The 21,333-nt window shown below is 39.9% G+C and overlaps 2 protein-coding genes across 7 annotated transcripts; one reads left to right on the top strand and one right to left on the bottom strand.

Annotated features, from left to right (window-relative positions):
* The first annotated feature begins 1,076 nt into the window (after positions 1-1,076).
* LOC114556516 (protachykinin-like) lies at positions 1,077-2,239 on the top strand. 2 transcript variants are annotated; one of them, XR_003692698.1, is made up of 3 exons: positions 1,077-1,325; positions 1,564-1,666; positions 1,753-1,821. XR_003692698.1 is itself a non-coding variant. In XM_028579453.1 (3 exons), exons 1-3 carry the CDS (start codon positions 1,224-1,226, stop codon positions 1,992-1,994), a joined length of 336 nt encoding a protein of 111 aa, XP_028435254.1. In that variant the 5' UTR covers positions 1,077-1,223; the 3' UTR covers positions 1,995-2,239. The 2 variants fall into 2 exon arrangements, 1 of the variants encoding a protein (XP_028435254.1); XM_028579453.1 differs by lacking the exon at positions 1,753-1,821 and adding an exon at positions 1,864-2,239.
* Positions 2,240-2,339: 100 nt separating this feature from the next.
* septin7b (septin 7b) lies at positions 2,340-21,055 on the bottom strand. Of its 5 annotated transcripts, none has more exons than XM_028579451.1 (15): positions 20,903-21,055; positions 19,287-19,294; positions 19,093-19,192; positions 17,310-17,416; positions 16,207-16,307; positions 15,917-16,051; positions 10,382-10,499; positions 9,667-9,759; positions 9,462-9,558; positions 9,122-9,173; positions 8,730-8,858; positions 7,303-7,323; positions 5,935-6,070; positions 4,954-5,096; positions 2,340-3,578 (listed from the first exon to the last, which is right to left on the bottom strand). In XM_028579451.1, exons 1-15 carry the CDS (start codon positions 20,940-20,942, stop codon positions 3,539-3,541), a joined length of 1,320 nt encoding a protein of 439 aa, XP_028435252.1. In that variant the 5' UTR covers positions 20,943-21,055; the 3' UTR covers positions 2,340-3,538. The 5 variants fall into 5 exon arrangements, with proteins under 5 accessions (XP_028435252.1, XP_028435250.1, XP_028435251.1 ...); XM_028579449.1 differs by having other exon boundaries at positions 19,093-19,195; XM_028579450.1 differs by having other exon boundaries at positions 19,287-19,297; positions 20,903-21,054.
* Between the last annotated feature and the right edge of the window lie 278 nt (positions 21,056-21,333).

Raw genomic sequence — 21,333 nt, forward strand, 5'->3', positions numbered from 1 at the left:
CGAAAACAGGATTTCTATTGGTCGTCAAATTGATCCGGATTATTCAAATTTGGGATAAACTACAGCACGCTGATGTTTAATGCCACGACTAAATATATTGTGTTAAGAGGTGGCAGGAAATCATAATCATGTATTTATAACACTGTATCTATGTTGGAGAACAGCCCGGGACGATCATTTAGCAACTCAACGTGAACTAAATCACAATTTCTCGCGACACTTGAGGATTCTTTGCCTAAATGAATAATAACTCAATCCGATTTTTGGTCTAAACTACATTTATATTTGGAGGTAGCCCTTCACAGATTCAGATGTTACAAATGAAAGTGTCATACCAGCAAAATAAAGTACAAAAAAGCCAAATAAAACTAGAATACTATACATTAGATGTAGCATCTACAACAATAAGCACACAAATAAAAGTATAGACTACAGGTAGTGAAATGCATCAATAATTGTAATCATATAGTACACGAACACGACAGGCCATTCAGCATATATCTTATTGATGTACAATGTTGGCTTCTGTAGCTTACTTTATACATAGACTTTTACTTCTAATCAAGTACATTGTGGCAGGTTCTTTTAGGGTTAGGAGCTTATGTTAACTAAAAAGTCAAAAATTAAAAATGTCCATGTTGGATTGTAGTCTGTGTTATCTAACGACAATCCTTTTCATTTAGTAATACACATAGTTTTGGCTACTTTGGAAGTGCTTTTCCCACTTGTGACTTGAATCGGACAATATTCTGACGGCCTGGACGTCAGACTTGCGTTGTGAGTTGTAATGTTAACACTAGACAGAATTGATGAGCCCAATGAGCCATGTAGTACACTACCTATCAATTTAGCCTATACCTCAGAAGTCCAGCATTATATTTCCATGTACCCAATTCAAAATACACATACTAATTATAAAATATGCCAAAAGTAATTAAGCCCCTGTGACTCACACGATAATTGCTGGAGACGAGCATCGACCCACATCATCCACTCCAGCTGTGCGTAAAAGCCCCTGTGCGGAGAAGGAGCTCTGTGGCCCAATGGCGCATCATCAGGGAAGGCGCGTTGTTGTTCTCTCTTTCAGCATCTAAAATAATCCATCAGAAAGGTGTAGACATACCTGCACACACATATTTATTAATAGCTGTAATCCAGGCGAAAAGCATAAATCTTTTTATTTTTACGCAGACACATTTAAGGGGGATTACGCACGGTGTTCAATGATGGAGCTCGTTAAACTTGTTCTAATAGTTGTGCTGCTTCTGACAACTGCTCTCTCTCAAGAAATGGATGTTGACAACTGGAGAGAAGACATCGAAGAGGTAAGACTTGTTAATAATAATACGTATGTATTAGAATAAGAAAACAAAACTATATCATCTACCGTTTCCCAAAATATTTTGGGATGGAAAAGTCAGTACTCACTGAAACACAAAATAACTTGAGATAGTAGGTAAGTAATTGGATTTCTTTGACTCAATTGCAGCTGGAATTATACAGAAATAAGAGATAATCTAACAACATTTCATCTCTATTTTTACATTATTTCTGTCTAACAAGGACACATGGCCAAACTCTGATGTGATTCAAGATATTTTTGTGAGAATGACCAGAAAACCAGGACCACGCCAATATCTCGGACTAATGGGGAAGAAAGACTCCGGTAAGGGAATTTGCACAAATGTATATACTGCTTTATGTTAAAGACTGCTGCGTCCAGGTCTGATTTTATTTATTTTCTCCAAACAGCAAAAACGCAGACAGCACGTAAACGCAAGTATTATCCTTTGCCTCTGCTTTCTTCAAAATCAATTCTGGACATAAAAAAGAAAAAATTTTAACATATGTTTTTATTCCCAGGGCATAGATTTCACACCTTTGTGGGTCTGATGGGTAAAAGGAGCTTTGAAGATCAAGGTGTGATACTTCCAACTGTGACACTGAATATACTGAAGGGCGATGTGGGTGAAAATCTGCGTGGTAACCGCTGACTTCATCCCCGTAGGAGCAGTGAGCTGCACAGAAGATTGAGCATCTGCGATTGTTTTCTTACTTTGTTTAATTTCAGGACTGTTTTTTTCTTGCATTCGGTCAGTCTATCATCGTTTCATCAAAAATGTCACATTTAACAGTCGAGTTTAACACAGTTGTCAATGCTGAGAACCTTTTAGGCAAACAGCGCTGTCTAGTGTTCAAATAAAATGGTCTGAAAATGTTAAATGTATGACTAAAATAAAGTTACCAGTAATATTTAAATAACAAGTTTCATGTACAAAAAAAAGAAGTATTTTCACCTAAAAAAAAAACTGGTTTTCATAATAAACCCATCTCACTCCTCAATATCATCACAGGTTTATTAAGTGACTTTGTACAATACAAATGAAAAATGCAAAATGAAAAATACAGAGATGGAGTACATAGCCAAAGCAAAATGCGGTGTTGACTCTTTATTTCCCACAGACCGTTACCGCAGAGGGATTGAAATCATGTTTTTCCTTAAAGCGTCCATGGATCACCGTTACATGTGGAAGTGTGTTTCTGTTCAACAGTGGACGCTGCTCTCAAGTCTCCGAGGATTTTCTCAACATACAAAAGATTTTATTACTTCAGCTGGCTCGGTATATATAAAAAAATAAACTAAAGTGAAATATAACACTTATGACATTATAAATGGTGGTCCATGGCTAGTTGAAATAGCTAAACACAGAAGAAAAAGAAAGAGTTTACATTTCAGAAAAAAAAGCTTCAGCCATTTTTTTTTTTTAAATCTATAAAAAAGGCCCAAGGTGCATCTTGGTTTCAGGTTTTTCTGTTGACACCGTTTCATTTCTGTCACATTTCTGTTACACTCAAAACAAAAAGGATTAGTTAATGCCTTGTCCTCTTCTTACTTTAATACACAAAAGAAGATCAGGTTAATGTTCATATTCTGTTACACTTCTCCTGTAAACAAATACAATTCACCAGAACTTGATTGTACAACAGTTGGACATAATTCATGGGTATTTTTATTTTGTCTGCGCTCTCCATAAAACTGTACACATGTCATTTAAAAAGCAACCTTGGGGTGAAATAAAAGAGCAGCAGGTAGGGGGGTGGGGGCAGTATTCAGTTATAACAACAACAATAATAATAATAATAATAATAATAATAATAACATCAATAATAACAATTAAAATAATATGGGTTTGGCCTTTTCTTAAATGGAGTTATGTTTTTATAAATTGATGTTGAGTCCCGACTGAGGCAGCGAGGGGACTCTGTGGTGGCGGTTCTGACCGTATGTTCAGACCCCCCCTCCACCTCCTCAAATACCCACAACACCCCCAGTACCCCCTCTAGTGGCTGGGAGCAGACAGAGCAGGGACAGGAGAGAAGGAGGGGTGGGAGAAGGGAGAGAGAAGAGGGGGAGAAGGAGAGAGAAGAGGAGGAGGTGGGGGGTGGGGGAGAGATGTCAGTGCCACACACTGGTGTCCTGACCGGCAACGTTGGCAAACATAATAACTCGAGTCTGGGTGGTCCTGCCGACTGTCTTTTAAAAGATCTTGCCTTTCTTTTTGTTTTTCTCCAGAGTCCTGCAGGAGAGGGGAGAAGCACATGCAGGATCATCAGTATAAATATACTTCAAACTACATTTCAGATCTTTTAATTTGAGATCTACCTGTAACAAAATACATACATCACTTTGTGAGATATGTCTATAGGAAAGAAGATATTAAAAAGCCTGATGCATTTATATGCCGTACACTTAAGTATAACTTGTCTATAGAAGGGGCTTCCCATGTTTTGGGTTTTGGGCCCCTAAACAGGGCAATGTGTACATGTGATTAATTAACACCAGTTAAGTATGTCCATGGGTTTTGAAGATTTATTTTCTTCCCATGGGAGATCTCTGAATTTGTGTTTTTGTCCGTGCTTTCCTCGGACTGGTTTCAGGTGCGTGAGCTCAGGGGGAAACCCTCGAATCAAAATCTTACATGTGTTCAAACTACACCCATACAGTCAGAAAGTTATAACGAAGGGTGGTTTTTTCCCCTGGTAAATGTGAACATTGACTGTTGAATCTTTAGTCACATATATTTAACAAGTTACAATTCAGGGGCTTTAGAAGTTGGTTGGTTGGCTGCTAACTTGATACAGGAACGGCCTTTAAGCATGCTCGTCTTTCACGTCACACTTTACTTTAAGAGCCACACGTCCAGAGCCGCTGGACTTTGTTTTCCCTACAGCATAGACAATACATTCATCATTACATTTTAAGTGCTGAATTCAATTCAATTTCAATTCAATTTTATTTATAGTATCAAATCATAACCTAGGTTATCTCGAGACACTTTACAGATAGAGTAGGTCTAGACCACACTATAATTTACAAAGCCCCAACAATTACAGTAATTCCCTCAAGAGCAAGCAGTGCGACTGAATGTATCACAGTGCAAGGTGCACCGTTTCAATAGACAGTTTTTCAGACCTCCAGAATAGCAGGGTGGAGCTCCTGCACTAAGGAACCACCAATTGTCCATTTTCGATGCAGAACAGATCCAATATATAATAAAAATAATAGTCAATCATTTACACACTCCATTCTCTTTGTTTTAAACACTGTACTCTTTCAGCTCTTTCATTTTTAAACGGATATGTTTTACACAATTTTATTGTAAATTTCTGTTTATATATTAATGAGTCTTGACTTTTGCAGTACTTGTTTTTTCCTCTTTGTTTGTTGTGACCAAAATACCAAAGCAAATTCCTCAAATGTGAAAACCTACTTGGCAATAAACACGTTTCTTCAGATGGCCACAAGGGGGCACCGATCCATTACTGCTCACTATTAACCCTCCACTGGAACTGAAGGTGTCGGTCCCACATGATGTAGGAGCTTAAATGCTCGGGTTTGTTAAAGTTGACAGCAGAACCATGAAAAAGTGTGACCGTGAGTGTCATTTGTACCTGGAGGCCTCCATTTTCTGCTGCTCCAGGCGCTGCTGGGACTCCCAGTTTGCCCTCTCCTCCTCGAACACACGCCTCTTCTCCTCCAGCTCCTTGTGCTGAGCCTCCAGGTTCTTCTTCATCTGCTCATGACGCCGCTGAAGCTACACAGAGACAGACGGGACAGAGGAGGACGTCACTACTTTGTATTTAAAAGCACTGTCCTGCATGCAGTCAAAAAAAAAACTGAACACAGACGGCAAAACACGTGAACTACAGAGCTTTTTACACAATACAAAACCCTCTTCGGTGATAGAAGAAGAAGACATACTTTGATTATACCAGGGGGAAATTTGTACACTCTCACGATATGAGGAAAATATGTGATGTGATAACGTTGTTGAAGATCGCGATAACATTACTTGCAATAAATAAACAGATATTAAAGCTCACTCAGTTCTGCATTTCTTCTACTTTCAGTATTCTGCTAAAATACAACCAATTACTTTAATTGAATCAATTTAAAACAAATCAAAAAGGAAATAACTTCCAACATTTATTAATTGAACAAATTGAAATTATTATAAAAGACATGACATGAAAGGATGACAGTTACATTTTAAAGTGCAGTTTTCAACTGATATTTTCTTTCAACTAACAAAAAAAAGTGTCTTTCACGATATGCTGCAGCCTTTTGCGTTGTGTATATTGCGATAACAATAAAAAAAAAATATATATATATATTGTGCAGCCCTACTGAAGTGCATTTTTTTTGGGGTGGCAATAATCTATACACAAATAATAAAAAATAGGTCAGTGGTTCCATCAAAAAAAGAACATCCACTTACACAAATCAAGTTTCATAACAGCTCGGTCACACTTCTAACTGCTGACACACGTCAGCACAAGAGGAAGGAAGCAGCTCAGACAGAGAGGAGTAACCTCACAAGGGCATAAACTGCAGTATTTATTTAACCAGGCGTGTGTGTGTGTGTGTGTTACCTCTGCTTCAGAGTCTTTGAGCTTCTGCACTTTTTCCTTGACTTTCATCTCGAACACCTGCTCCATCTCCATCTCCATCTTCTTCATCTTAGTCACATGCTCTCGCCTTTCCTCCTCCATCTGGGCTAGGGGACTCCTGCACGAGGAGAGATGGAGCGCACACACCAACACACACACACACACACACACACACACACTTAGAGCAGCACTACAGAGCATCACAGGCCTCGCCGTACTCCTCGGTTTGCTCATACATTGTGAACAGTAATGTCACCCATTATTAGCGTTGTCACTATTAAAATTTTAGTCTAACAGTATGACTGTTCAAAACGGAATTTAATTAACTTAATTTTGTGTTAACAAACTCAAGTCTTGGACTCAATTTGCTCTGCAAACAGAAATCTTATTTTAGCATTTCTCCTCCTCTTGAACATGTTTGCATGCAGATTAAAAAACTGACAAAAGGTGATAAAGAGAAAAGGAGCACGAGGAGCATGTTTTACTTTCACCTGCTTTCACTCAACAGCTGAAAGTAAAATATGCAACGTTTTCTCTTCAAGAGCTGACAGACAACAAACCGACCGAAATCTGCACCGAAGATTGTTATATTTCTATACAAATCTCAGGTTATATGGTGACAGCATTAGCCCTCATTTCTTGCAGGAGGGAAACCGAGCGAGAGGTAACGTTTTTAGGAAAGACGGGATCCAACAAGGCTGTGACAGGAACAGGAACCAACCACGAGGCTTTTCTGGGAGGCAGAAGGACCCAAAAGTTAATGCAAGGAACCTGTGAACACGGACTGTTCGTGCAGGTGGAGGGTTGAAGGTTAGTAAAGCTCATCAGGATGTTTGATTGCAGTGTTAGTGTACAGAGACCCGTCATGAAGTATGAGGAGAGGTTATGGACGTCAGCTACATCAATCCACCACGAGTAAAAGGCTTGTCAAGATGAGTGGCCCTTTAAGTAATGACATTCAGTTAATGTTGTGCATCTCATAATCACTCTTAACCCCTCCATACAGCTCATGTACAGGTCTGTGTTATTACTCCAAGCAGGGCTAACAGCAGCAGCAGCAGCAGCAGCAGGTGGAAGCAGCGATGAATACACCAGTGGAAAGAGTAAAACGCTTTGTAGTTGTTGGGGGAATTAAGGCATCACATTCATTGCTGTCAAACTACATTCATAAGTTTAGCAATTCACAGTTGTTCTCCCGCTGTTCCTGGAAATATGTAGTGGGGGGGGCAGCAGACCTAAGTCAACAGGGAAGAAAGAAAACATCCAAATGCAGCCAACGGAGGAGAGTAGAGGAAGAGTACAGACATACACAAGGGTCTCAAAAATAAGTGAAAAAAAATGACCACTTACATTCCTTCAACTGTGTCAAGTCTAAAAAAACAAAAACACATACAACCAAAAGCACACACACACACACACAAACACACACAAACACAGCATGCAATAATGAGGTCATGCACTAAAATAAAACTGCAGTCTCTTAGACGTGTTCTGTGATTTCAGCTACTTTTTCACTGCAAATGTGGAAAAAAAGAAAGCTTGGAAAAAATAACGTGGGCTTTGTGAGCTAGGTGTCAAATACATTAGCAGAGTTGGTCAAATGTTGAGCTGTGGGTTAGCATCAGCACCTCTGTTCAGCTGTAGAGCTAGAATGTATGCTTAGTGAGTTAGCCATTTGCTTGTGTCTACATGAGAAAGCAGCGTGGTGCTTTGAATGAGAACTTATGAAAATCAGTGGCATGATTTTATGCAAAGTAGTGCAGTGACAGGCTACGACAAAAAAAACAAAATCATTTAGTGTTTGTCAAACATCACAAACGGAGAACGAATCGGCGATGAATGAACTCCCCTAAGTTAGACTTTTCCAGTTAGCAGAAACCTAAATAAATTTGGATAGGAGTAAATAATGAAACAACAACTCAGCCATCACTTTTTAAAAGGCACAAGCTTTATCGGGGGTTTCTGCAGGTGCAGAAAGTTAAATTTAATATTTTTGGGGCTTTTTTATTACCACATAGAATGCAATTTATTACCCATTTCACAATCATACCTGCCAAAGCATGAAATGACCTATAATTATTTATTAAAAAAAAAAATTCAAATTCAAATTTTTTTTAGTTCAAAAGTGTGTAATGCCTCCCAACAGCCAACATTCAGTAACTTCCATTACCGACTATGGTAGGCACGAGAAAATATTTTGAAAGTCTTTTGTAAATTAAATTCAAGGCTTTTTTGAGGAAACTGAATTCAATGCTTTATAGGACCTGCAGAAACCCCGTTTACCAAATGTATCCCACATCGTTTAACACATGTAACTGTGAAACATTAGGCCAATTTAAAGCCAACAAAACTTACTATATCAAAAGGTACTACATGGAATGAAAGGCTAGTCCCAACACATCCTGCAACATCTGCAACTGTTTAAATACATTCTATACAGCAATGAAGAAGGGACATCTTAAATGCTGATGTTTGATGACCCGTCAAAACTCCTGTTAAGAGAAAACCTGCCCCCTGCAGCAAATATTTAGCAGCATTTATTTGGTGTTACACTAATTGGACAAACTTTAATAGGCTTGTAAACTGTCTAAATTAACTGAGGACTGAGTCATGTAACCAGCAATTCAGAGTTCCTGTTCTATTCTACACACTCTTAAGTTGCAGGTAAAAATAAAAATAAGGCAGGCAGACGTTGGATACCATTATTTAAGAAGTGAACCTATCCAGCCTGCCTTGAGTACAACTGCTGTCTCTAGTGTACTTTGTCCAGGACTTACTTTGTGCACAGTTGACCTTTAACCCGGTTGTTGTCCACTCCGTTGTAGGTGACAGCGGCCAGCTTCCTGCTGCGGTAGTTTTCATAGTGGACGTTGTTTGTCACGTCCTTCAGGTCCTGCATGTGAGTTCTGGGCAGGGATGACAAATAATTAAAAATATATATTTTGTTTTTTAAAGAAAAAAAAAAAAAAGCTCTCTGGGTAACTTTTCAACTGCTCTTTCCATTTACAACACTACCTAAGTTACACAATAACTGATATTCATTTATCCTTTTGTACAAAAAAAGCACTTATCAGAAACCACAGTCTTTACTGAGCCTCTGTTTATTAACTGCCTTTATAACTATAAACCATGCAGGTTCCTTATCCCCTTTTGGTTTTTTTTCCAGTACCTGATGAGCATATCCCTGAGGATGGTGAAGTCGCAGTGGTCACTGTTTTCAACTAGAAGGGAAGAACGAGAAGTCAGTTAATATGTGAACTATGCCGGGCAACATTGGGAACATGACTAATATTCAGTTCCCATTTTCAGAAATGCTGTCCTGCCATGATGCTTAGATATTTACACAAGAACTTTTCTTACATGTTTGATATGTACACAACATTCTTATCCCTATTGTATATTTGACGTGATACATTTTTACACCAAAATTAATTTGGATGAATCACTTATTTCCAAATTAATTTTTTTCTCCCACTGTGGTAATATTTAAGTAACTAAAACATCCATACCTTCTGCAACCCCCCAGGGGTATTGTCTCCCTCTGACCCTCTTGCTGTTCACCTCGATGATGGTGTTGCTTCCTACTACAGCCAGCGGCAACTTGTCCTGGCAAAGCAACAGTACGTGGCGTTATTAATACAAGTGTTTGAGTATCTGGATGTGTAGCAAACTAGTACACTTATGTAATAGGATGCGTTAGGTGACATAAAATACCTTTATCTTCTTCACCAGTCTGTTCTCTTCTTCGTCATCCGTCTCAGGGAACTCGTAGATCTTGATTTTATGCTCTTGGATTTCCCGCATGATCTAGCAAGAAAAGAGAAGATCTTTTAGCGACTTCAGGCAGAGCTAACGGGAAATGGCTGAACAAAACTGGCACAACCTTCGTCTAACGTTGAGCCAGGAAAAAAATTGGTTTCATTTGAGTAAAGAGATATCAAATTTCAGTTATTTACACAAAATGATAATATGAATTTGTACGATATTCTGCCCGACACACTCAAAAGGCACATTTGTGTGGTCACACGCTCTCCATACTGTTGCTTGAGTTTCAGCCTAGCTTGATGCTGAGGATAATTTAAACCAATTCAAACTCAACTCTAAGTTAGTATGACTGGTTAAAAGATGTTGACGTCTACCAACTATGTGTGTAGTAAAAGTACAACACATCACACAAAAGAACATTGCAACTGTTTGCAATGCTACTTCTTACAGGAACTACTTTCTTTGTGTGTTTATATGTAGGTTTAATTTACTGAAAAATGTAACAGTGCAGCACTTTGTGGCACAAACAGCTGTAACACCGAAAAAAATCAACTTTATTTGGAGTTGCTTCGCAATGCACATTTTTTCACCATCATACCAGTTTAAAACAGAATGCTCTCGGATACCTTTTCTGCAGCAGTACACAGCTGTGGAAACCACTGACCTGTTTCTTGAACTGTTGGCATTCCTCTGGGGTGAGGGTGTCTGCTTTGGCGATCAGCGGGATGACATTGACTTTCTCATGCAACCGCTTCATGAACTCAATGTCCAAGGGCTTCAGTCTGCATGGAGATAGAGACAGCTTTACATGTAGTTTAACTGGATACGGCAAGAAGCGTCAAATCATTTTTTATCACTCTGTACCTTGAACTTATTATTGATAGCTTACATTTTCCAGCCTGTCTAGCACACCTAAGAACCAAATAATCAATCAAACTGTGGTGGAGTTTACTCCATTGTCATTATAGGAGCAAATGGGATATTTTGGGAATGGCTGGCTTTATATTTACATTTGATCATGTTTGTTTTTTTTGCTTTTTTAAGACAACACAAAGATGAGTGGAGCTATACCAAATATAGAAAAGTATCCGTGACGCACGACTGATCTGTTGTAATGGCTCAGAAAATGACCTTGTAGTCCTGAGAAAGCGTTGCTATTCTTGGCTGTTTTTCTAAACTGAATAAATCATATTTGACATTAACAGAGATGCACCGATTACAACTTTCTAGGCCAATTCAGAGTTCCGATTTTCTTTGAGTTAGGCCAGCCGATACCGATTTTAGCAGATTTCAATTTCATTTTTTCTAACCACTTTACAGCACAAACAACCATTTATTTTCTATCTTTTCTTTAATAGAACATTTTGCATAGAACATTTTTGAATAGATAATCAATCGCTATAAAATAAAACTATATAAATTACTCCTGGTGTGGGAAATTTACACACATCTAAAGTGCAATGTTAGAACCATTTCCTTTCCTTTTCACATCCAATATCCAACTTAATAAAATAAATATAGCCTTGCAGTATAAAGATATTTTTCAAAACACACACACGCAGGCCTGTTTGAACATCAACAGTAACGTCACCACTCATTTTACACACAATTCAGCAACAAACTAAACGCTGGGGGAAGATTACATTTTTAATGTTGGTTTTGAGTGGTATGTATCCCCACTAACCTGGAAAGCGTTTTAAACAGTAACGTTAATACAGCGCGTCGGAGGAATACAGTGTCTCTCTCTTTTTTTTTTTTTCTTTTAAAAACACAGCGTCTCTTGCAGCCGGACGTCAGAGGCAGAGGGACAGTCACAGCAGCGTTCGCTGACGTTAGCTTCTTGTCTCATCTGGGGTCTGATAAACAGTAAATTCATCAAGGTCAGTGTGCCCGACGCTATTTTCCAATAAACTGTAGCTGTCATATTTCACTGGACCCGCGGTTTTCATGTTCCACTTATTCAGCCTCAGAGGGGAGAGAGAGAGAGAGAGCGGCTGAGATCAGTAGAGCAGACGGCGACTTTATAACATTTAATAAACAGCTGATTGAGCGGCGGTGCGCTGATCTTGCGCGGTGTTAATCATGCGGGACCCGAGTGCATTTGACCGGCATAAAATCGGCATATGTCAGACTGACCTGCTGGTCACCGGTCATCGCCAAGCACGTGAAAAATCGGCCAATTCCGGTCAACGGCCGGTCATCGGTGCATCTCTAGACATTAAAGCCCATGTTGCAAGTTTAATTTTCCAACGAATTTGTGGTAATTGCTTGTTGGTAATAAACATTTAAACTGTTATTCATGTATTTGATGTAGTCAGGTATCACAAAACAGAATATAACACGAAAAAGTAGGTACTATTTTACAGCGGTTTGTCTTTCCCCCACAATGCATTGCATGACGACACGTTGGGGAGACGACAGGCGAAAGCCCCGTCTCGGTTCGCTGTCCCGGTCCCGGTTTCTGCCACTGATCTGGCAAAATATGGCTTTTGGTCTCGACCGAGTCTGTCTTTATTATGTGTATAATAATATTGGAGGGGAAGTGAAAGGCAGCTTGGACAGGGATGCTGTTAGGCTTTTCACAAGTTTAAACAGCTAGCTAACGCTACGCTGACGTGGAGACACATGGATGCGTTAGCTGTCGAGGTTAGCTCGCCGAAGCTGCTTGCCGGCTATGCAACGTTAGCTAATGTCCGCTAGCATACGTACAGGCTAACTATAGCCAGTTAGCTTTGTGTGTAGCTAACTAACTACACTAATAACACTAATACCAAAAACCTGACAAAAACTGGCCTTTAACACTATTTGGAGACATTTTTAACAATGATATACATATTAAGTGCTATATGTACCTATTAATCAACAGTGGTGGTTAACCTGCAACATGGCCTTTAAGGAATTATTGAGTTATAGCTTTGCCTTTCACTTTATAATTTTGTTAGAAAATTAAATTTCATTTTCATTTGATCCCTGAGGGCACAGTGGAAATATCCCTCCGAGTCCAAATCTGCCCTCAAGCACCATCTGATGCGGTTAGTTTTGTGAGTGGGATGTTTGACACGTCGCCAACAACCATGCACCAATATACAGCACCAGTGCTGCACTGACACTCTTAAGAAAACCTGTTTTTTATCTCAAAAGAAGAGCAACAATAAAAAAACTATTTCACTGGTTCTCAATTTATCAGCTTAACAAATGTACCGCAGATGGCATCATTAACAGGTGACACAAGAAATGAGTAGATTGACTCAAACAGTTCATTGCTAAATGTTGGCTGACATCAATATTTCATAGCTGTTTTGTATCAGCAATATCTAAGTCAATAGAACGCACTAAATTATGTATGAATTGCAACATAAACCAGCCCTAGAGGTCTGGAGTTTTTACTGCTTTGAGCCTACACAAACTGACAGGAAGAATGTGCTGCCTTCAAGCTACAATGCAGAAAACCCCAAAACAGCAACGTCAGTGTGATTCATCACCCATCAGGCTACGCAAAACACATCCCGGTCCAATCAATTTACTGAGAATAAACCAATATCAACTCCAAACAAGCACATTTCCCAAACTGTCTTTTACAAATAGGATGACATATTATGTGAGAGAACAAAATAAACATATTTTTGAGACGAGCAATGTATATGTAAAATACCAACAAACAATCAAATAGAAACAAGACAGTATTTCATAGTATTTGGGCTGCAACTAACAATTATTTTAAATATATTATCAATTAATTTGTCAATTGTGTTTCTTGATCATTTGTTTGGTCTACAAAATGTGAAAATAGTGACAAATATCTATCACAAGATTCCAGAAACCTAAGGTGACATCTTCAAATTGTCCCAACAGTCCAGAATGCAACAATATTCACTTTATAATGATATAAAAACAGAGAAAATGGAACTAGACAACGTATGGCATTTTTTGCTTGAAAAATATCTAATTGTTTCAGCTCTACATACTGATACAATGTCAGAAAACTCCTCTCATAGTTAAGTTCAACAACAGCTTGGGGAAGGTCATAGCCTAGAAATCTAGACACACCCTAACGGCAGCAAATTTATTTTGCAGCCAGGGGGGGTCTAGGCACTCTCCGTTGGCTTGCGAGCTGGAAAAACCAAACTGGTCAGGTCAATCACATCATGTAAAAAAGTCAGTGGGCGGGCTTATGGCTGCTGCTGCTGGGAACAGTGGTCTTCTGGAAGACTTGGAGTTAAGCTTTTCTTTGAGAAAAGAACGGCTCTGAAATCATTCTTAAAAAAGGAAGATGTGTTCAGAGTTTTGCTGACCAGATACGGCAAAAGTTTCATCTATCAACTAGCTTCTCTACCTTCTTCGTTGCTCTGCCTGGTTGTAGCTGTATCCTATTGCATGCAGAGGGAATTTGAAAGACAACCTTTTATCGCCCCTTCGATTGAGCTCCGTCAATGGTGAGTTCCCAGACCCAACATCTTGATGTGGGTCTGGCTTGTCAGGCTTGGACAGCCATGTTTCTTCCATAAATGGTCCCATGGCATGAAAATTTCACTTTATGAGTTTTTTTTTTTTTAAACAATCAATATGCGTTCCCCCAGCCTGCCTATGGTCCCCTGGACCACTAAGGCCTATATAAAACAGACTTCAGATACAGTATTAGGGGACCACTAAGGTCTATATAAAAGAGACTTCAGATACATTATTAGGGGACCATTAAGGTCTATATAAAAGAGACTTCAGATACAGTATTAGGGGACCACTAAGGTCTATATAAAAGCATCCAAAAACCACCATGTCATAGGACCTTTAATGAGTCCTTGAACCTTAGAGAAAACCAGTCACCAGAGTTCGGCTGAGAGTTCAATGTTCAGATTGTCTCTCGGTGTTGGGGGTCATTGTGCTGCTGTGTGACAGCAGTCAGCTGCTGTTATGAGGGGAAGCTCTATGTGTGTGCATGAGGACATACGCTGTCCATCCTCAAGGCTAAAGCACTGTCTGTGTGGGTACAGAGGACAGGCTTGTACAAACAATATCTCAAAGAGGACAGACAGAGGAAGGAGGAAAACAAACACAAGGAAGGGTAGTAAAGAAGCTTCTTTGTTGTTTACAGCAAATGTCACGGTCAACAGCTTTAAGGACATGTGAGCACACGGTGGATATTTGCATATACACAAATAAGGAGGGAGGCTCCACACAGCAGACACAAATACAACACTATTCTGGTCTACACTCATTTTTCTTTTTAAAGTCAAGAGCCTTAGCTAAGGGCAGGCTTTCATACTGGCATACATTTAAACCCATACATGCATTTGAATGCGTTACCGACCAAATGCTTTTTTTTTTTCAGTGCAGGAAATAACCTCTGAAGTTTCTCAATTTCACTACTCCCACACTCTGCATTTCAACTGAATTGTGCTTTACACAATTCACATACACTTCTTAAAAGAAAGACAAGATGAGCACATCTGGGTGGTCAACTAACCACAGACAATCTTGGGGCTTGTGAATAATAAACATTACAGTTAAAATTCCACACAGTCATCTCTTTAGGAAACATTTGGCGATCAGTATCATCAGCTGGGCATTTTGCCAGCGTCTTGTGTATTGCTTGTACCCCCTCCCTTTCCACAAGTTTTAACCCTTATTTAGCAAAACTGCAAGCTGACGCAGTCTCACATTATCATTTACAGCAATGGCCTGCAGTAGTAGTTGAAGGAGAGATAGAGTAAGACACATGTACTGCACACGCTCATGAGCAGCCTGGCATGACCACAACTTCATGCTATTGGCCACCAAGCTGTTCCAGAAGCAGTAGGGGGGTTCAGCACCTCGCTGAAAATGCCAAAGGAGGAAGAGGAAGAGCTTTATTGACTGCCTTTCCTGGATTATATTAGACTGCACAGGGATCTGAGCAAGCAACTCTCATTTCCAGTTACAAACCTGCTTCTCTGACGGGTCATTCTTGACCTCTCATTTCCCTCCTTACACAATTATTTACTCATTTCCTCTCACTGTTCACCCCCCATTCACTTCCAACGTTTTCCTTTCTCCATACCTATGTATTCCTTACTTCCATCCCCTTGTGATGAAAGAGCTTGATTCTTACGGAGCCCATACTAACAACATAGGTGGCGTGGGTCGTTTGAATAAAAGCATCCACAATAAAAAAAATTTAAAAAATTGTATTAATTTGACTTATGAATTTGTCTCCTAGACTCACCCATGTCCCGAGGGGGCAATGAAGTACAGGCAACAGTGGATTCGGCTGTCAGGCATCTGTCGTCTGTTCACCCGGGATTCTGAGTTCAGGTAGTCTTCAAACTTGCTGTCTATGTGGTCGATGACTGGCTGCCAGCTGCATAACACAAATGACAGCTTCCGTTAAAAAACAGATCCCAACAAAGACCCAGAAATACCCTTTTAGGAATATTAAAGAGTAGCTTTGACATGTTAAGGATTCTAAATGAAGGAACAGTGTCTGTGCTGAGCTGAAGTTGTGGTGATCCTTACCAGTTGCTGTTGTCGACAGCATCTCCAAACCCTGGGGTGTCAACTATTGTGAGCAGCAGCTGGACGCCGCCTTCCTTTATTAAAACTTTGGACTGCTCCACCTGGCACAGGAAAAAAAAAAAATGAAGGGCACATTGTGTTTACTTTTGCCACAAACTGTGCCTTTGAAACCAAACCGTTTAATTAAATAGTAAAAATGAAAACCCAATATGGAAGGAGGACTGTGAAATCATTATCACTGGAAGGCAATAGCAACACAGATCATATATTTCACATAGAAAACACTTGAAGCTAGCAGCATGTAGCAACATGCCGTGTCAAACTGTGCTATTAGCTAACTATGCTGAGAAACCAGAAAAGGACACAAGCATCTGGAGATAGCAATGCTGTCAGTCAGGAGCCAGACCGATAAAGTGCAGCACTTGAGGCACTCAAAATTCAGGACGAGGTTGTGTAATTAGGGAAGACGGCGATAAAGGCATTAATTGCAGGAGCTGACAGCGAGGCTGACTTGTTTAAACCATCATGAGAAAATAAGGTATTACTGCACGTCTTAAAGAGTCAGACCTCATCACAAAATACAAATCAATCTAAAAGTAACAGAGACTTTTCTCACTAAACCCCATAATTCTCTTCTCATTACACTATTTAGATGATGTAAATGTTTACTAGCAAGCCGTTTAATGTTACTGTATTCATCTTAGAAGACATTATGGCAGGTAGCTACCACTATTATTTAGGTACACATTTATTGCATTAACACAGATGTGCTATGAGACAGTACAGAATTGGTATTTGTTGGTTCTGTCTGTTCAGCCCTGGCCACATTTTCAAATAAAAACGTCAAAAGATGGTTTGGACAGCTGCCAAAGCTGGTGGTGTGTTGGAGAATCTATCAGCCACAGCCACCAACTGTAACAGCTTATCAATGTCATTATCAACTTGGATATTTGGTCTAAGTTATTTAAAAACAAATTGTGGAAATTTCACCTCTATGCATCTGTTTATTTCTTTGCTCCACCACACGCTAACACTGCAGATGTGTTTTTAACACCCCGTGCAACACCTCAGCTCAAAAATAATATTTATTTGTCTAAATGTACCTGTACAGTCTTTTTAATTCGATGTGAAGGCCCAGGATACTCTGTTGAGTACAGGTCTGTTAGGAACAGAGAGTTGATCAGCGTGGATTTGCCCAACCCGGACTCACCTGGAAAAAAGCAAAGGAAGGGAGATTAAAATTAGTATGCATTTCAGGAACAGTGGGACTTGTGTTCTTCATGTTATGATTAGAAAGTTGACCAGACTGACAAGCATAGCATTACTTTGAATAAAATTTTGAAAATGCATAGTACATAAACCCAATATCCACACAAAGATCACTGTTGACAGCCTAAAGACAATCAAAGGCCATGCGTCTGTCCGGGAATGAGAGTGACATTTGCCCAAGACATTAATCCATTTGGGTTAACAGTTAAAAGGCTAAGGAAACAACACAGACAATGGCTCTTGTTATGTGCAGCTGACTGGCTGTGTGGTCTGGGAGGCTTCTCAAGCTTGGCTGGCCATTGTGTGCCCAGTTTCCAAGTTCCCAATGAAAAGAATCATTAGTGGAAACGACCACGAACACTGCCTGCCTTAGCAGATAACCACAAGTCAATATTTAACAAGCCAACATTTACACCAGAGCTACAGTCCAGGCATAGCATTTGTTTGTTGAACATTTTATGGATGGCATGTAACTATGTGCTATGGGTATGTGCTTGTTAAATTTACTGCAATGTGAAGTGATGACAAGGCTGTGAAATGAGCAGCTCTGCAATCTGTGAACTGAACAGGTTGTTAGGTCATGTGTTTCGTGAGGCACGGGCAGACGTGCCAGTCACTGCTGGTTATACCAGTCCCATCTCTGTCCTTCTCTTCCTCCTTTCCTCTCTCACACCACACTGATGACGCATTGCGTTGCATGACAGGGACATGTGGGCTCACAGCTCAGAGCCAAGGATAGCTAAATATTGTGTGTGTGTGTGTGTGTGTCCATGCCTGAGGGTGGTACCATAACAACAATGGCAAACATTTAACTACCAACAAGCCCAGAGGACCTCCTTTACTTTCCTTGTTGCTAGATGCGATGCCATTTGCATCTTTTCTGAAATTATTCCCAAAATGAAGCAATTTGTTGCAAACACATTGAAGCATTCACAGGCCCCAGCGGACCAGTTGGTCGCCATCCAGCAGCTTTTACAGAGGACACTGCAGAGAATAGGCGCAAGCAAAATCCAAGTGCCTTGTTATGAGGATGCAAGCACCAAATAATAAACTGCACACTAACATGTAACTGACATGTATCAGCAGCACTGTAAGCAAAAAACCTGTAGAAACGAAGTGTTGTCGAAACGCAATGGGAGATGCGCTATTCTTAGAGGCATGCTGGGTAAATTCTCTCGGCCCCACCACAGGAAATGGTTGTGACCCGAGGAAACATTTCCCCTCCAAACAGGGACTGATCAGGCGAGGAGGAACTTGGCTCAGTGTCAACCACCACATCCAGACATTTTAAAAGAATGTCTCCATTTTTGATTGGCTGAGTGCAGCTCTAGATAAATCAATCCCAAATGTTTCCGTTCTGGGAGACAGTGTCAAGGACCTGACATCGAGATTAATTCGAACAGCAGCAATGCAATGTTCCCCTCTTCTCCGACTCAGCAATTAACACTTCAAAGCTGGGGGCATGGCCCTTGTGTATAAATATGACACACAATCTCTCTTTCTAAAAAAAAAAACAAAACAGTAAAAGGACTTTAAAATGCCAACTACAATAAATACAATGAAATGATTTATATAAAATTAGGAACAAACAGAGGGCTGAGCAGTGTGTGTTCTTACCGACAACCATCAGGGTGAACTCAAAGCCCCTTTTGACAGACTTCCTGTACACTTGGTTGGGGAGGCTTGCAAAGCCAACATATCCTTCCAGATTCTTTTGCTGCTGTAAGACAGTAAAAAATACACATTAAATCCCAAAAATACTGGCCAGTCATTTCATGTATTTAAAGTATAGAGATCATTTCAAAACTCACTGTTTGTACTGCTGTTTTGTGTAGATCAATGTAATGTGGTCCCAATGTGCAGGGAAAGCCAGCGTTTCCAGGGTCAGAAAGCAAAGGGAGAGAGCACAAAAACAAAAAAGCAACAGAGAATCAATCTCAGATCATCTGACAAACCATTCTATCTCCAGAATCAGTTTGCCAAGCTGAGAAGCCTGAGGGGAAATGATTTATGATCTGGGCTACTAACAACACAGACAGTTTGGTACATATTCCACTCCACTTGCTCCTTTTAATGTCAGTAGCACCATAAAGCAAGGCCCATTCACGGTCACAGCTTTTTTTGTGTGCCTTTGGCTAGGAGAGGATTTCTGCCTTTTACTCTGGAGCATTTCCTGCCAACCAACAGCAGCCCACATATCTTCTGTGTGACGCTTTGACTTAATATGCTCATTTGCCTACAGGATGTGCAGTTTAATCTCAGCAGCATCCTACTGCTTTAGTTTATGAATATTTTTTTTTTTTTTTTTTTTTTTTTAAATCGGATTTTGCAAAGAGATTAACTAGCAATCCATCCCCAAGCATATTTAATTACTACTGATGTAATACAATGTGAGATTCATTCAGATGTGATTTTAAAAATGACAGCTGTCTTTTTTCTTTTTCAGTGATGTCTGACAGGTCCGCTAAAGGAAGTGGTGACAGGTGGAGAACTAAGATACCAGTTATCTTGAGCAGATTTTAAAAGTGTTTCAGTTTTAGGGAAACACACGCTACAGTATTCTGACTTCAGTCTGAAGCCAGTGAATTAAAAAAAAGTCAAACACCAACTCTGAGGTACTAGATAGATCCACTGTAATCCAGATTAGATGGCAGCAATGCCCTCCTTATGCCTTAACGTGACACATCTTCCAGCTTTGGCTTTGATTGCCTAACCTAGACGCTCCAACCATGGCAGTTTAATCAAATTATTGATCACACACACTAATGCAGCCCCCATCTGGGGCACACAAACGACAGAAAGTGGTCGTTCTCCCCGTTTAAAGAAGCATTTTGAATAGACACACGTCTATCTAACGTTACATTAACTGTATTTTGCATAATGTGGGACTGTTTAACGTTATTTCACGTATACAAAAGTCTAACAGCTAAATACAGAGCCATTACAGCTCTCATGCGGTAAACGTTAGTTAGCATTTACGTGAGCGGTTTAATCCAACCTACTACACCAAATTAGCTAATTAACGTTAGTCTAATTGCTAGAGATTGTGGACAAGCTTTAGAAGTTAACAACTGAATGCCACTCTAACGTGTGTGTGTTAACGTAGCTTCTTATGTTAGCTCATAACACACACAGAAACGTTTACTTAAATACTTTGCTAAAGAGCTAAAGGCAGGAAATGACTCTCCCGTTAGGTTATGCAGCCTGCTAGCAAAAGCCCAAGCTAACAACTAGCTGGCTAGTTAGCAACCCATCCAAGTGGAGGCGGACGACTGGGCGTTGGTTGCTCAGACAACTGCAGAAGCTAAAAAGCGGCATGGCCAAATTTTCTAAAAACGAATCCTATCACACACATATAATCACAGGCGTAGTTTACAACCCGGGTTTATGAGTAAATCTTTACAGAATCGGACTGCCGCAGTCTCACCCATAACGTTGACGCTCCCTGCCGCCTCTAAACCGATCATTCACAAGCCGACATTCCCCCTTCTCAGTGCTTTTGCCTGGGCTACGCACTACGAGTCACGCAGCGCCTGCCGTGCTCAACGAACCTACGCCGAAAGGCTGATGTAAATTGTACGTGAATTACAAAGGGAGGAACACTCCAGTCTCGCGATAATATATAATTCCTTTGAGTCTTTATGTGTTCTCGCGATAACGATCAAAAAATATATTTTTTTTTGTGGAAAATTTTTTTTTTAACATGCTAAACTATTTACAGCTCACATTCTGTCACCACAATCATACTGTTTAATTAAAAAATATTTTAATGATGATGGGGTCTGATTCGTCCACGTAGCATCAGTTTAATAAGTCAATTCAAGAGTCAATTACTTATTTGCTGATCATAAGTGGCAG

The sequence above is a fragment of the Perca flavescens genome, chromosome 6 (genome assembly GCF_004354835.1).
Source record: "Perca flavescens isolate YP-PL-M2 chromosome 6, PFLA_1.0, whole genome shotgun sequence".
In the NCBI taxonomy this organism is placed as follows: Eukaryota; Metazoa; Chordata; class Actinopteri; order Perciformes; family Percidae; genus Perca; species Perca flavescens.

Excerpts from the sequence above, each read along its gene's own strand:
- LOC114556516 (XM_028579453.1), top strand. The coding sequence starts at position 1,224 with ATGATGGAGCTCGTTAAACTTGTTCTAATAGTTGTGCTGCTTCTGACA. Across the intron at positions 1,326-1,563 it reads GGAGAGAAGACATCGAAGAG|GACACATGGCCAAACTCTGA; the intron begins GTAAGACTTGTT and ends CTGTCTAACAAG. Across the intron at positions 1,667-1,863 it reads AATGGGGAAGAAAGACTCCG|GGCATAGATTTCACACCTTT; the intron begins GTAAGGGAATTT and ends TTTTATTCCCAG.
- septin7b (XM_028579448.1), bottom strand. The coding sequence starts at position 20,942 with ATGATCGGTTTAGAGGCGGCAGGGAGCGTCAACGTTATGG. Across the intron at positions 9,559-9,666 it reads GACTGGTGAAGAAGATAAAG|GACAAGTTGCCGCTGGCTGT; the intron begins GTATTTTATGTC and ends TTGCTTTGCCAG. Across the intron at positions 7,324-8,729 it reads AAAGGTCAACTGTGCACAAA|ACTTGACACAGTTGAAGGAA; the intron begins GTAAGTCCTGGA and ends TTGTTTTTTTAG.